General features: G+C 33.5%; 1 protein-coding gene across 2 annotated transcripts in view; it reads left to right on the plus strand.

Moving 5' to 3' along the window:
• The window catches only part of LOC150109817 (kinesin-like protein KIF11), a 575,645-nt gene that overhangs the window by 420,698 nt on the left and 142,266 nt on the right, over nt 1–12,681 (plus strand). For both annotated transcript variants that reach the window (XM_090396826.1, XM_090396834.1), the window contains exons 20-21: nt 1,903–2,002; nt 2,097–2,180. In XM_090396826.1, the coding sequence (XP_090252952.1) occupies nt 1,903–2,002; nt 2,097–2,180 (184 nt within the window). The remainder of the gene's footprint in view (nt 1–1,902; nt 2,003–2,096; nt 2,181–12,681) is intronic.

A 12,681-nucleotide genomic window follows, 5' to 3' on the forward strand; every position in this document is an offset into this window, starting at 1 on the left:
ATGTATTTTCCTTTCTACTAATAAGTAGCTTTCAACATTGGGATTCATGTCTTCAACCATTTTGAGAACGTTGCTAACTGCAGAGACTAATTCTGCAAGACCTTTCACTGTGAATTGTTTAACTACTTCTCCTTGTTTCTCTTTTTCCTCTTCCTTTTCTCATTCTTCCTCTTCTGCAACAGGTTGTTCCTTCAGTCGACCAATTCTTCATTGATCAACTCTTCAGGGCACTTCCTATGAGTTGAACTATGTCGTCGTCATTCACTTCGTGATTCAGGTTGTTTGCTAGGCCCACTATTTCTTCACTCAATTTACAAAGGTCTTCATTTTTATCAAAACTTCCAAAATCGTGCAAAAACCTTTTTAATGTCTTTTTTCATATGCCACTCATACATTGAGAGATCACTTTGTCCCAAACTCGGCAATATTTTTAATAATATGATAAATATTGAATGCTTTCCAGAATTGCATGAAAGTCTGGTTGTTTCCTTCATCAGCAGAAATGGCTTGTGAAAAAGTTCTCTGTAGATAATACACCTTAAACACTACTAGAACTCCCTGATCCATCAGTTGGATCAATGAAGTAGTGTTTGGAGGGAGAAACATGACCTTGATCTTGGAGTGAAGATCACCGATATGAGATGGATGACCTGAGCATTATCTGGAATTAATAAAATTTTAAATTCTACTCGCATAACAGTTGATTAAGGCATCTGCAAACAATTTTTAAGTCATGCATGACTTCTTATATCTCCACTAATGAACTTGAAGAGTATGCTTCCTAATATTTTTGAAAGCTTGTGGATTCTTGCTGTGCCATATCACAAAATGGTTTCAGTTTATATCCAGTCACATTACCCTCCCTCTCCCTAAAAGAATCATAATACAGTCTTTAAGAGCTTTGAAACAAGGCATAGATTTTAGCTTTTTGTGGATGAATTGTCTGCTCGGGCATTTTTTTCCGAAACAAGGAGGTCTCATCCATATTAAATATTTACTGTGGCAAATAATTTTCCTCCATAATAACTTTATACAATTTCTCCACAAACTCCTTGGCAGCCTCCTCATCGGCACTTGCAGATTCACCATACATTTTCACATTATACAGTGCAAAACACTGCTTGAATCTCATGAACCAACTGGAAGGCTTTGAACACTTAGTAGTAATCAGGTCCTGCTTTCTTCTTCAACATGTTGAAGAGACTTAGTGCCTTAGCAGTTATGGCCATAGTGCTAAGAGGTATGTGCTTTTGGTTCAGGTCCTCTATGCATGATGGAAGTAGCCTTTCCAATCACTGATAGGACCTTGTTGTTTTGTCACTATCGTTGAACTTGCAGCTTTGTTTCAAGATCAATTGCTCACCTCTTTTTCTGTGATTCTTCATTAGGTTTTTTAATTGGGCATGTAGGGGCCATGTTGCACAAAATATCGTAGAATATTTAATGCTAAATACACAACATTTTTCAAGCACAAAATCAACAGAGGAACTGTTGAAGCCAAGTGCCTCCTGTCGATGGAGGTTGCTGCTGAATGCACTCTTGCCACTATATTGCTGCTAAATAAAAACCTTTCTACTTGCGCTTGCTTGCTTCTTGTTCGAAAGTATAGTCAAATTTATTCCATTATGGGATCATGGATGTATCTTCAAAAGGATGCAAGTCGAGGGATGACTGTAATGTTAATTTGAAAGAAGTTAGGCTATCTGGTCTCAGAATGACTGTTTCCCCAGATTGTTCACTAATGCAACCATACTTGTTGAGGTTGATAGTAGTCTTAAAAATGTTGCTCTTGTTTTTTGTTTTCATATGGTATAATATTCCTTTTGCATAATTATTTTATATATATATATATATATATATATATATATATATATATATATTTTTTTTTTTTATTATATTTAGCTGGGCTATTGAAATGGGATCCAGAGATGCACAGTTTGATGACCTTCATCATTCTGCCATTGACGGAATTAAAAGTTGTGGTGAAGAATATTATAAGAAGGTATGTGATCAGAGAAGGCATGTGAGTTACAAAACTTTTTAATAAGAATAAATAGATTTAGTTCATTGTATATAATGATCTCATTTAATCCTAGGCTGGTGACTTCTGTTCTTGGCTATGTGAAAAAGAAGTTGCATCGAGGGAAGAAATTTTGTCTAGTCTCAAAGCCACTGAGAAGGTAATAAAGGATAATATGTTAATGTATCTTGGTTATTATTATACTATTAACATTCTCTCTCTCTCATATGCAGTTTATATATATATATATATATATATATAATGTGTGTGTGTGTGTTTCTTGTCTGAAATTAATAGTAATTTAATTTTTAGAAAAAAATGAAACTTACTCCATTTATAAATTATACCAAAAATGAAACATTATTATATGGAGACTTGTCATACAACTCTATGGAATAATAATTAGAAAGGTCTCAAGCCTTTCTGATAACAGCATGTATTTTCCTTTTATTTTTATTATGCTTATTAGTCTGCATCCATCATTCGTAAAAGGAAATAGGGAATTTTATGCTGCCAAGGGGAAATTTATTTAGTTCGTTTATAATGATGGCCAGAATCAACAGATAGCAAGGAGATTTTGACATTGGTTTTTCTTGAATTGGGAAAAATTATAGTCCTTAGATTTGGTTAACAGAGGAAGATATTAAGTACATTATACTAGCCATGAAAATATATTATTGTTTTAATCCTTGACTCATTGAAACACGAGAACAAATTTGGGGGTAAAGTATCTTCACTACTAGGCTGCTTGTATATAGATGCTGTTGCCTCCACATCATTTGCTTCACTATACCATAATCCAAAGCACACTTTCAGGCATGTATATTGTATATGATGGGAAGATTGCTGTCCAGACCATTCATGACCTTTACTATCTCTTCAGCAGGATCTAGACCAGTGATACTGAAATACAGGAGCTTTCAGTATTTCAGTATCACTGAAATACTGAAAACTAAATCAATGCAAAAATCATATTTTATTTTCCATGAACAACAGGATGATGTTTCACCACCTTATTAAAATTCTCTAGATCAAAGACAGATGTAAAAAGCTTTTATCTTAATTCAGTAGTAAATTATACTAGACAAATTCTTATTTCACTCCTTTACTCAAGTATGAGCAATCAAGTTTCTATGTGAAGTATCTTCATAACTAGACTACTTCTGTGATCATCATCATGAGACAAACAAGATCAAATTTTGAATAAAATCAGCCTAGCACCCCGAAGAAAATCTTTACTGCAGCAAGTAAAAAAGAAGACACGGAATGATAAATAATGAACACCGACATTGAGAGGACATGCAAACAATCTAGTTGAAATACTGAGCAATCACTTTGCAATTGTATATTATCTAGGTAGAGATAATACAGTGACTGTGACTATGATCAGTATGAGAATAGAGCTAGATAAACTATGGAGGTGTTGAAAATTTTTAATTTGTATGCAAATACAGGTGACAGATTTGGATGAAATAATAGCCCATGTTTTACAAGAAAATAATAAGAGGAAGGAATGTTTACGTAACAGAACGATGTTCCAAGACAGAGATTGTAAATTAGAGACCAACTGATATCTCAGGAGTACTTTGAAAAGGTATTGGATAATTTGGTGAAGGAAAAAAATCCAGGAATGTCTAGATTGTTTTAAAGTGGCGTTTGGATATAAACGGATCAAATAAGGGAAAGAGCTATAACATGATATTGCCAAACTTTGCAGAACAGTTGACAAGAATACTCACATGAAGCAAATAGATGTCACATGGTGACATAGATAAAAGGTCAGTTGACATACTGACATCAGACACTGGGATGTTGGAGTAGTAGCAAAGAAAAGACAGGTGGCAGTGGTATTCCATACTAGACAAGACTATACTTTAAAACTGCTGCTGTTCAATTTTTCTTCTTTAACTTCTCTACCAACCAGGACATATATATACACGTCCAGCAAAACCTGGATACGATTCGTACCCCCTGTTGAAAACATCGATAAGTGCAATTTGGCCATCATGTCCATTAGAAGGTGTGATGATGATCCTTCACACTGAGAAGAATACTTAAACGGATTACTTCACATGTATTGCTATATTCAGCCATCATTGCTCTGTGGTATCTTAGTTATATTAAACTAAATACCTATAAGTTGTATTTATTTTTCTACTTGTTTTATCATATAATAATAGTTTTTAATGCCAGTGAAAAATTAAGAGATCCTTTCACACTTTCTTCACTTAAATTTTGTCTCACCTTAGAAGATCAATGTCATTATCAAGCTTTTTGCTAATTACCTTAGTCGGCAATACATTTTATTCTTCCAGAACTTAAGATAATTATTTTTGTACTGTACAACAGTTATTTTACATATTAATGAAAATCCAAATCTAAAAAAAAAAATAAAATAAAATAAAAAAAATACAGCCCTATCTGTTCCAAATTAAGTTTTTTTTATTTTTTTATTAATAATCTTAATTCGAATATTAGTTCAGAGTTTATGTGAAGTTTTTTTTACGACAAATAGTTGAGAAATCATGGGAATATAACAAAGACTTGTATTTAAGTTTTGTAGATTGGGAAAAACCATATCAGAAGGTGCAGAAGGTGTCAAGAGTAAAACTATTCAAACCCCTACAGTTGTATGGTATCAATGGAGTATTATATCAAACAATACTTAGTCTTTATTTGAGTTGTAGGTAAAGCTGTTGTAAGTGAATCATATCACGTAGAATTGAAGGAAGTACAGGAAGATGGCTTAATGTGAAATCTGGTGTCAGACAAGGAAGAATGTACTCTGTTATCATTATCTATATGGATCACATTATGAAGGAAAGTGGTATTAAACCTGATATAAAAATTGGAGATGCTAATCTCAGCTCTTTACTTTATACGGATGATGTTATCCTTCTAAATAAATCCAGTGCAACTCTGCAAAGTTCCCTGACTAAATTGAATAATTGTAATAAATTTGGTATGAAAATCAGCAATAACAAGACGCATTGAAAATATCAACTGCATTTTGAATGGAGAACCATAGAATAAGTAAAACATTGCAGCTACTTAGACACATTTTTTAGTGAAGTTGGAAATTAAATTAAATATGGAAATAGACAACAGAATCAACAAAGCTGGTATGGTTTGGAAGTCACCTAAATGAAGTTATATGGAATAGGAGAGAAATTAAGCAAAACACTAAATGTATACAAGACGGTGTTCAAGCCAATTTTAACTTATGGATCTGAGTGCTGGGTTAGAAATAAAACACTTGACCAAAGACTAGAGACTGCAGATATGAGAATCCTGAGAAAGATTATGGGCCTCAACATGATGGCATCAATGGCAATATCATATTTGAAATTACGATATTAGGAAAGAACGATATTTGTTAGCAGAGCTAATCTCAAGTGGTATGGTCACTTAAACAGAATGGAAGAGAAAAGATTAGCAAAACAAGTGTTTCTGTCAGGTTGTTAGGAAAAAGATCCAGAGGAAGACCAAGATATCGGTGGATTGATATATAAAAAGTGCTTTAGAAGACAGAAATATAAGATCTGATAATGTTGGAGTCTTGACAGGAAACAGACTAATTTGGAGGAAAATTGCAGATAGGAAGTTAGGAAATGTAAGTTTTTTTCATGTAGTATTATCATATCCTGTATACCCCTTGAGCTAATTTGATGATGAATTTGCTTTATAGACAACTATACATAAATCAGATCTCTTGGTTTCCCCTAATTGCTCATTACGAATTGAAATAAACTGTTATGAAGTAAACTGTTACGTTCATATTTTCTGCTAGTTTGGATATTATGCAGCAGTATTTGTAGTAGCAATACTTTCTCTAAGTTTCTCATTCAAAACATGTATAAAGTGCATGTGCCAAAAGGCCTATCCCAAATCACACACACACAGACTGCTGCTAGGTAACATACATGCACTTTCTTTTTTTTTTCCAAAATAATTGTACCAGATATCTTTTAATATTCCGATACTGAAATTAAATTATGGTTATTATAAATGAGCACATTTTGTATATTTCTCATTTATATTATTTCCTGATTATTATATTCCTGAAATTAATGTTTAAAAACAGTGTTATCCTACAAAAGCAATATCAGACTAAAATATTAGGTATGTGAAGAGCCAAAGGCTTCAGTTCGGCAACATATAACTTGTTTAAGTTAAGGGATATTACATCCCATATAGTTTCTTAGCCGAATAAGAAACTCAGAGTTTCATGCCGAATATAGTAGAAACTGTATAAAGTTCGGTGATTCCAAGCGTAAGCAAATACCTGGATACTGCAGCACTGATCCCAAAGGGTAGTGCAAGCTGGGGCAACTCGTGGTAGAAGTGGAGCTAGCTCCGATCACTATTCTTGATATTTGCCCATAATGTGAACTTAGCTCCTAGGAACTGTATTTTTGTTCACATTATGAGAGAAGGTCACTACCCAGACCGGTTTCGACCTTTATTGAGGTCTCATCACTGGCTACTCACTGATGAGACCTCAATAAAGGTTGAAACCGGTCTGGGTAGTGACCTTCTCTCATAATGTGAACAAAAATACAGTTCCTAGGAGCTAAGTTCACATTATGGGCAAATATCAAGAATAGTGATTGGAGCTAGCTCCACTTCCACCACGAGTTGCCCCAGCTTGCACTACCCTTTGGGATCAGTGCTGCAGTATCCAGGTATTTGCTTACGCTTGGAATCGCCGAACTTTATACAGTTTCTACTATATTCGGCATGAAACTCTTTGAGTTTCTTATTCGGCTAAGAAACTATATGGGATGTAATATCCCTTAACTTAAATCAGACTAAAATGTTTCAAATATCTGCTAATGAAAGTCAAAATACAAGATAACAAATTCTGTGTGTATTCAGCTATTGCTTGGGACTTTTTAGTTTATAATCTGCTGAACATGTTCTTTCCTCACTTTCTCAGTATTTTTTGTTAGCTTACAGCCTGTCTTGAGCAGAAAGGAGCATATCTAAGACACAATTCATTTCTGAGATGGCAAGTAGCAGCAGTTTCAAAGTAGCAATACATTATAGTTTCTTTCAAAGCATGTATTAGTGTTCATGCTCTGCACCTTATGCCATTCAAAGGCATATCGAAATGTAAGCAGTGTTTTCCTCAAAAGAAAGCAAAAGTATAGGTAAGAAAAGAAAAATTGGAATCTTTGCCTTTCAAGTAACTTTACTGATGATAATGGGAGAAATTTTACTAGTTCTGAAGACAGATTTTGCCTGTAGTTTATACATGTCTTTGTGCAGAAAATGGGTGATCATCACTAAATATACAACAGTTTGCTCACAGTTTCCATTCATAGATAAGCCAGGAATTACTGATGACTTTGACACAGCAACATTTTAGGCTTCTTCCATTTATTTCTAGACGTGATATTCTTTCTTTCATTTTGGAACAGACTTACCTTTATGCTTGCCAATCACATCAAGTTGGGTACAGTACTCATTTTCACAGTACACTTTGGAGCCCAATAGATATCAACATGCTATTTACATTTATAGTGCTTTTGATTGCACTGTCTGTACTCGAGCATGATAAATATTCAGATCTTCCCTTGTCTATGCATGTGGTACTGGACTCCTTACCTGGGGAAAGGTTCCTGTATTACAATGAATAATTACTGTACCTAAATGCAAAAAGCATATCATGAAAAAAGCCCACTCTCAAAATGTATTGGTCTACAGAATGGATTCTGAACACGCCAGTGTTTCGTGATGTTATGACTGAAAAACAATTCAATCTCATCATGAAGTATTTGCATTTTCAGAATAACAAATATCAGGCAACACATCCTTGCCCAGTCCTCAACAAAATGTATGCTTTTCTGATAAACTTGTCAGAAATTTAGATCACTATACATACCTGAGAGAGAGAGCACGTGAGTATCGATGAAGGCCTTCTGCCATTTAAAGGCAGATTGAAATGTAGATAGTATATTCATCAAAAAGAGAACAAAGTATGGGACAAATTTATGCTTTGAAATGCAAATTTGGATATCTTTGGGATTTATAATTTTATATAGGAAAATAGTCTGTACTCGAGCATGATAAATATTCGAATCTTCCCTTGTCTGTGCATGTAGTAATGTAATTACTGGATCCCCTACCTGGGTAAAGGTTCCCACGCTACAATGAATAACTACTATGTGTCCTGAACTCACTGATTTGTTTACTTTTACAGCATTGTACAGATAATTACTGTACCTAAATGCAAAAAAGCGAAACACACCTCTGGATTTGTGAGCAGAAAAACTGTCGAAAGGTGAAATCAGAGCTTAGCAAGGGAAAAGTCTTTGCACTAAAGTTGGTGGTGTGTATGTGAGGGGGAGTTTCTGCTGTCTTTCCTACACAATCCATCAGTGGAGAAGCATAGTTACAAGAAAGACAAACTCATTGTTGTGCATACTACAACACTATGGGAGGAGGCGTCTACAGGTGTGATCAGTAACTATCATTTTATTCTGTAATGAGGAAATAACATAAAGCATTGTTACAAGTTTATGGTCTTTCAGCAAGCAAGAAGACAGACAATTCTTCCAGATTTCTGTAGTTGAGCGCTGCTAACTATAACCATTTCTCAAACTTTATCACTCATAGGGAAACAAACAACAACAAAAAAAAAAAAAACTGCATGCAAATGTCATGTCTGTTTCAAAAAAATCAGAAAGGAGACAATAATCTGGTATCCTGAATGTAAATGCTTTCTATGTTCATCCTTCTTTTAGGGTGTTCCGTGGTGTTCAAGATATAAATTTTGAACAGTATGAAAATAAAAATGTTCCCTTTCAGGACCATAAACAACCCTTTTCCAGATTACAAATATTGATAGAGAAATGTCTGATTCCTGTTTCTCTTGAAGAGGAGTTTAAGTTTTTATAACACACAGAATAATATAATGTTCCTCTTCAAATGGCTAATAGTACCTTTTTTGAGAGAATAAAAAAAAAGACCATCAGGACACAGTGTCTGCTCAATTCATTGCAGGAAAATTCTTCGCAAGAAAATTTGAAATCCTATGGTCATTTCATTCCTATATATATATATATATATATGGAAGAAAAAAAAGAAAGAAAGAAATATTTTATGTATTTATTATTTTGATTATATTTAGCATTCTGATTTTTTTTTATTCTACATAGACATTAATATTATTTCTTACTTAGGTAACTTGCTCTGTAAATAGAATATTAATTTGTACAAACCTGGGATTGGGTGGTTAAGGAGAAAGGACACCACATTTAAAAATATTTAGGGATAACAATGATATTGATTTTTGAAACATTCTGTGCACCATAATCCACTTGATGCAACTGATTTTTAAAATTTGCCTATTTCAAATTAATAGGAAAAAATTATTTCCAATTTATATTTATAGTTAACTATTTGCATTGCCTATTATTCTTATTAACTATTCTAATTATTAATAGCTAGTATAGTTATTGGGGAGAATAAAATATTTAAGAATAATTAGGGAGAATAAAATATTTTATGAAATATCAGTTTTTATCAGGGTAAATCATGCTACAATTGAAAAGTAAATTATTTCACTGAAATAAATAATGCATGAACATTTTTCCCTTACCAACACACAGCACTAATGTGATATTGGTTCCAAATTTCTTGTGTGAGACATTATAAATATAAAAATGCCTTAATTATATTTCAAACTCTTCTGATTAGTAGACTAAATCATTCTGAGATGTTTTATTTCTTAATTTTTGAAACGTTCTGTGCACCATAATCCAGCCTCATGCAACTGATTTTTAAAATTTGCCTATTATAAGATCATTTTTAGCAAATAAGAATACAGTTTGCCAAAAGGGAAACTTTGTCTATTACATTTTCATTGCAGTGTGTGCCACAGATTAGAAATTTTCAAAGTAGCACTAATAATATTTCTTTTCATTACAAAACAGCAAATTGAAAAAAAGAAAGGATGGTTGTGACATATTAGGGATGGGGGGATAAGATTCTGCATGAACAGAAGCTCAGAAAAATTATTTCAGCGTTCAGCTTCCTTCCTCTTTTTTATGGTCTGAAAATAATATCAACCTCATATCTAATGACATAAAAATAAGACTTTTCAAGTACAAACAATAGTAAGTAATGTATTAGTAAATATTATAACACATTTAGATTATTGCTATTCCCTAAATAACTGAATACAGGTCTAAAAGTAGTGGTTGGAATAAACAAATAAAGAAAAAGTATGGATGTAGACAGATAAGAGAATAATTATTTCATTTATCGACAGGCAAAATGAAGTTATAGATTTCGGATACAGAAATATGAAGTACACACTGTGCAAAGTATGAAATACAAAATAATAAAAAAGTAGATATTTATAGGTTGATGGAAGCTTTTCACTTGGCTATACTACCAATTATATTTTTGGTTTAATCCTTTATCCAAGTATAAGCAAAGAAAGTTTGTACCTGAAGTATTTTCAGGACTGGGGCAACTCGTGGTAAAGGTGGTATAAGCTCTCATCACTTGCCTTTGCATCTCCCATAATGCAAAGCACATCTCTTTGCAGATGTATAATGCTATTCATCAAGGGGAAAGGCCACTACCCAGACTGGTTTCGACCTTTAATGTGAAGCCTCATCAGTGGGAGCCAGACACAGAGGTCGTGATACTAAGGCAAGTGATGATAACTTATACCACCTATACCACTAGTTGTCCCAGTCATGAAAATACTTCAGGCACAAACTTTGTTTGTTTACACTTGGATAAAGGATTAAACGAAATATATAATCGGTAGCATAGCCAAGTGAAAAAAACTTCCATCAACCTATCTGTAATCCAGAGAATTCTAATAAGGTGTGACAACTTTTGGCAACTGGTATAGGTAAATATGACTTCTCCATTATTTCCACCTTAGTATCACCACCTCTGGGTCTGGCTCCCTACTGATGAGACATCTAAGGTTGAAACCGGTCTGGGTAGTGGCCCTTCCCTTAATGCACGGTATTATACATCTCCGCAAGGAGATGTGCTTTGCATTATGGGAAATACTAAGGCAAGTGATGAGAACTTATACCACCTTTACCACAAGTTGTCCCAGTCCTGAAAATACTTCAGGTGCAAACTTTGTTTGCTTACACTTGGATAAAGGATTAAACCAAATATATAATTGGTAGATATTTATAATTCAGTTACTATGGGCAGTTGAGGCAAAGGGGGGGGAGGGTGATTGGAATACTTCAAAACGAACATAAAATTTAAGGCAATACCATACAGGGCACGTCTCAAATATTGACATTATATATTTTACAACTGTTAAGAAATATTATTATTAATATTGAAATGCACACTCTACAAATAATAACAATAATCATTTTTGTTTTTCGTTCTCAACGGTTTTCAAGGGGGTGCTTAAGGGTCAAAGCTGTATAACTGAGAGGAGACCTCCACATAGCCTTTGTTGGATCCTACTTCTTAATTTATACTTTGGATCTGACATGTTAGTCACTATGATGTTCTTAAACAAAATTATAAGTTGCTAGTTGATTTCTAATTGAATATAGAGAAAATTTTTATTTATAGACTGCACCACTCTATATCTGAATTAGTTCAAGAATTGAACTAAAATCAACTCGCAACTATCCTCTTTTATATGATGTTATTATATATACTGGCCGAGTATATTTAACTTACTTAATTTTCCCGCTTTGGTTCGAATATTTTATGAATGGTGCAGTAAAAGAGATTTAGGCAAAATACAACTTTTGATTAACAAAAACAAACATTTAATTTAGGATCACAATTTATATGCATGAGTTCAAATCACTAATTAAGATACTACAAACACTTCAGCTCTTCTGATAATACAGTCATACAAACTCTAACAAGATAAATCTGTTATCTCTATATTACAGACTTCTCACAGTTCCCTAAGTTCCAAAATACAATAAAATTGCAGTGACACTGCTTTACAAGTAAACACTTGCAAATTTTCGCTTCAGTTAATCTTCACGATAGTTCCTGTTAACATAAGGAAATTCTGGGATGAAACTCACACACTTCTCTATATAGGAAAACTAAAGGTTGGAATAATCTTACCGATAATCTTCTATCTTCATCAATTTATACACAAACGCTTTTTATAACTGCAAATGCTTTTAACAATAAACAGCACTCATTAAAATAAATCTTCTAAGCATTAACTGAATTAGTTCATGGGCACAATACATATAATCAGATGTTCTTGTATGAAACACTACTGATCACTCTTGAAGAGATCAGTAGTGCTTCATTAGGGCAATACACAATAATTCCTTAACTTGGGGTTTTATATATACAGATGTTCATTCCTCCGGCATTCAAATAATTCTTTAGGCACTATAATTCTAAACACCGCTATCATTAAACATAACCATGTTGCCTCTATTTATTCTCTAGTTACTCCTTATTATGCTTCATGTTTCAGTGTGTCCTTAAAAGGTCGGCCCTGAAAATAAATCTCAACTAAAATATCGCTAGTCATTCAGTAGTCACTCAGCTATCTTCCGTTGCTTTATTTGTTATTCAGAAACTTATTAGCTAATTGCTTCTCAACTTGTAGACTTTATTTAGTTGCTTGAGTGACTTGCCGACTCGCTATTATCGCACTGTGATTGCCGAATGCCCGATTC

This window comes from Typopeltis vanoorti, chromosome 1 (genome assembly GCF_054136105.1).
Source record: "Typopeltis vanoorti isolate ZY-2024b chromosome 1, IOZ_Tvanoo_1.0, whole genome shotgun sequence".
Lineage (NCBI taxonomy): Eukaryota > Metazoa > Arthropoda > Arachnida > Uropygi > Thelyphonidae > Typopeltis > Typopeltis vanoorti.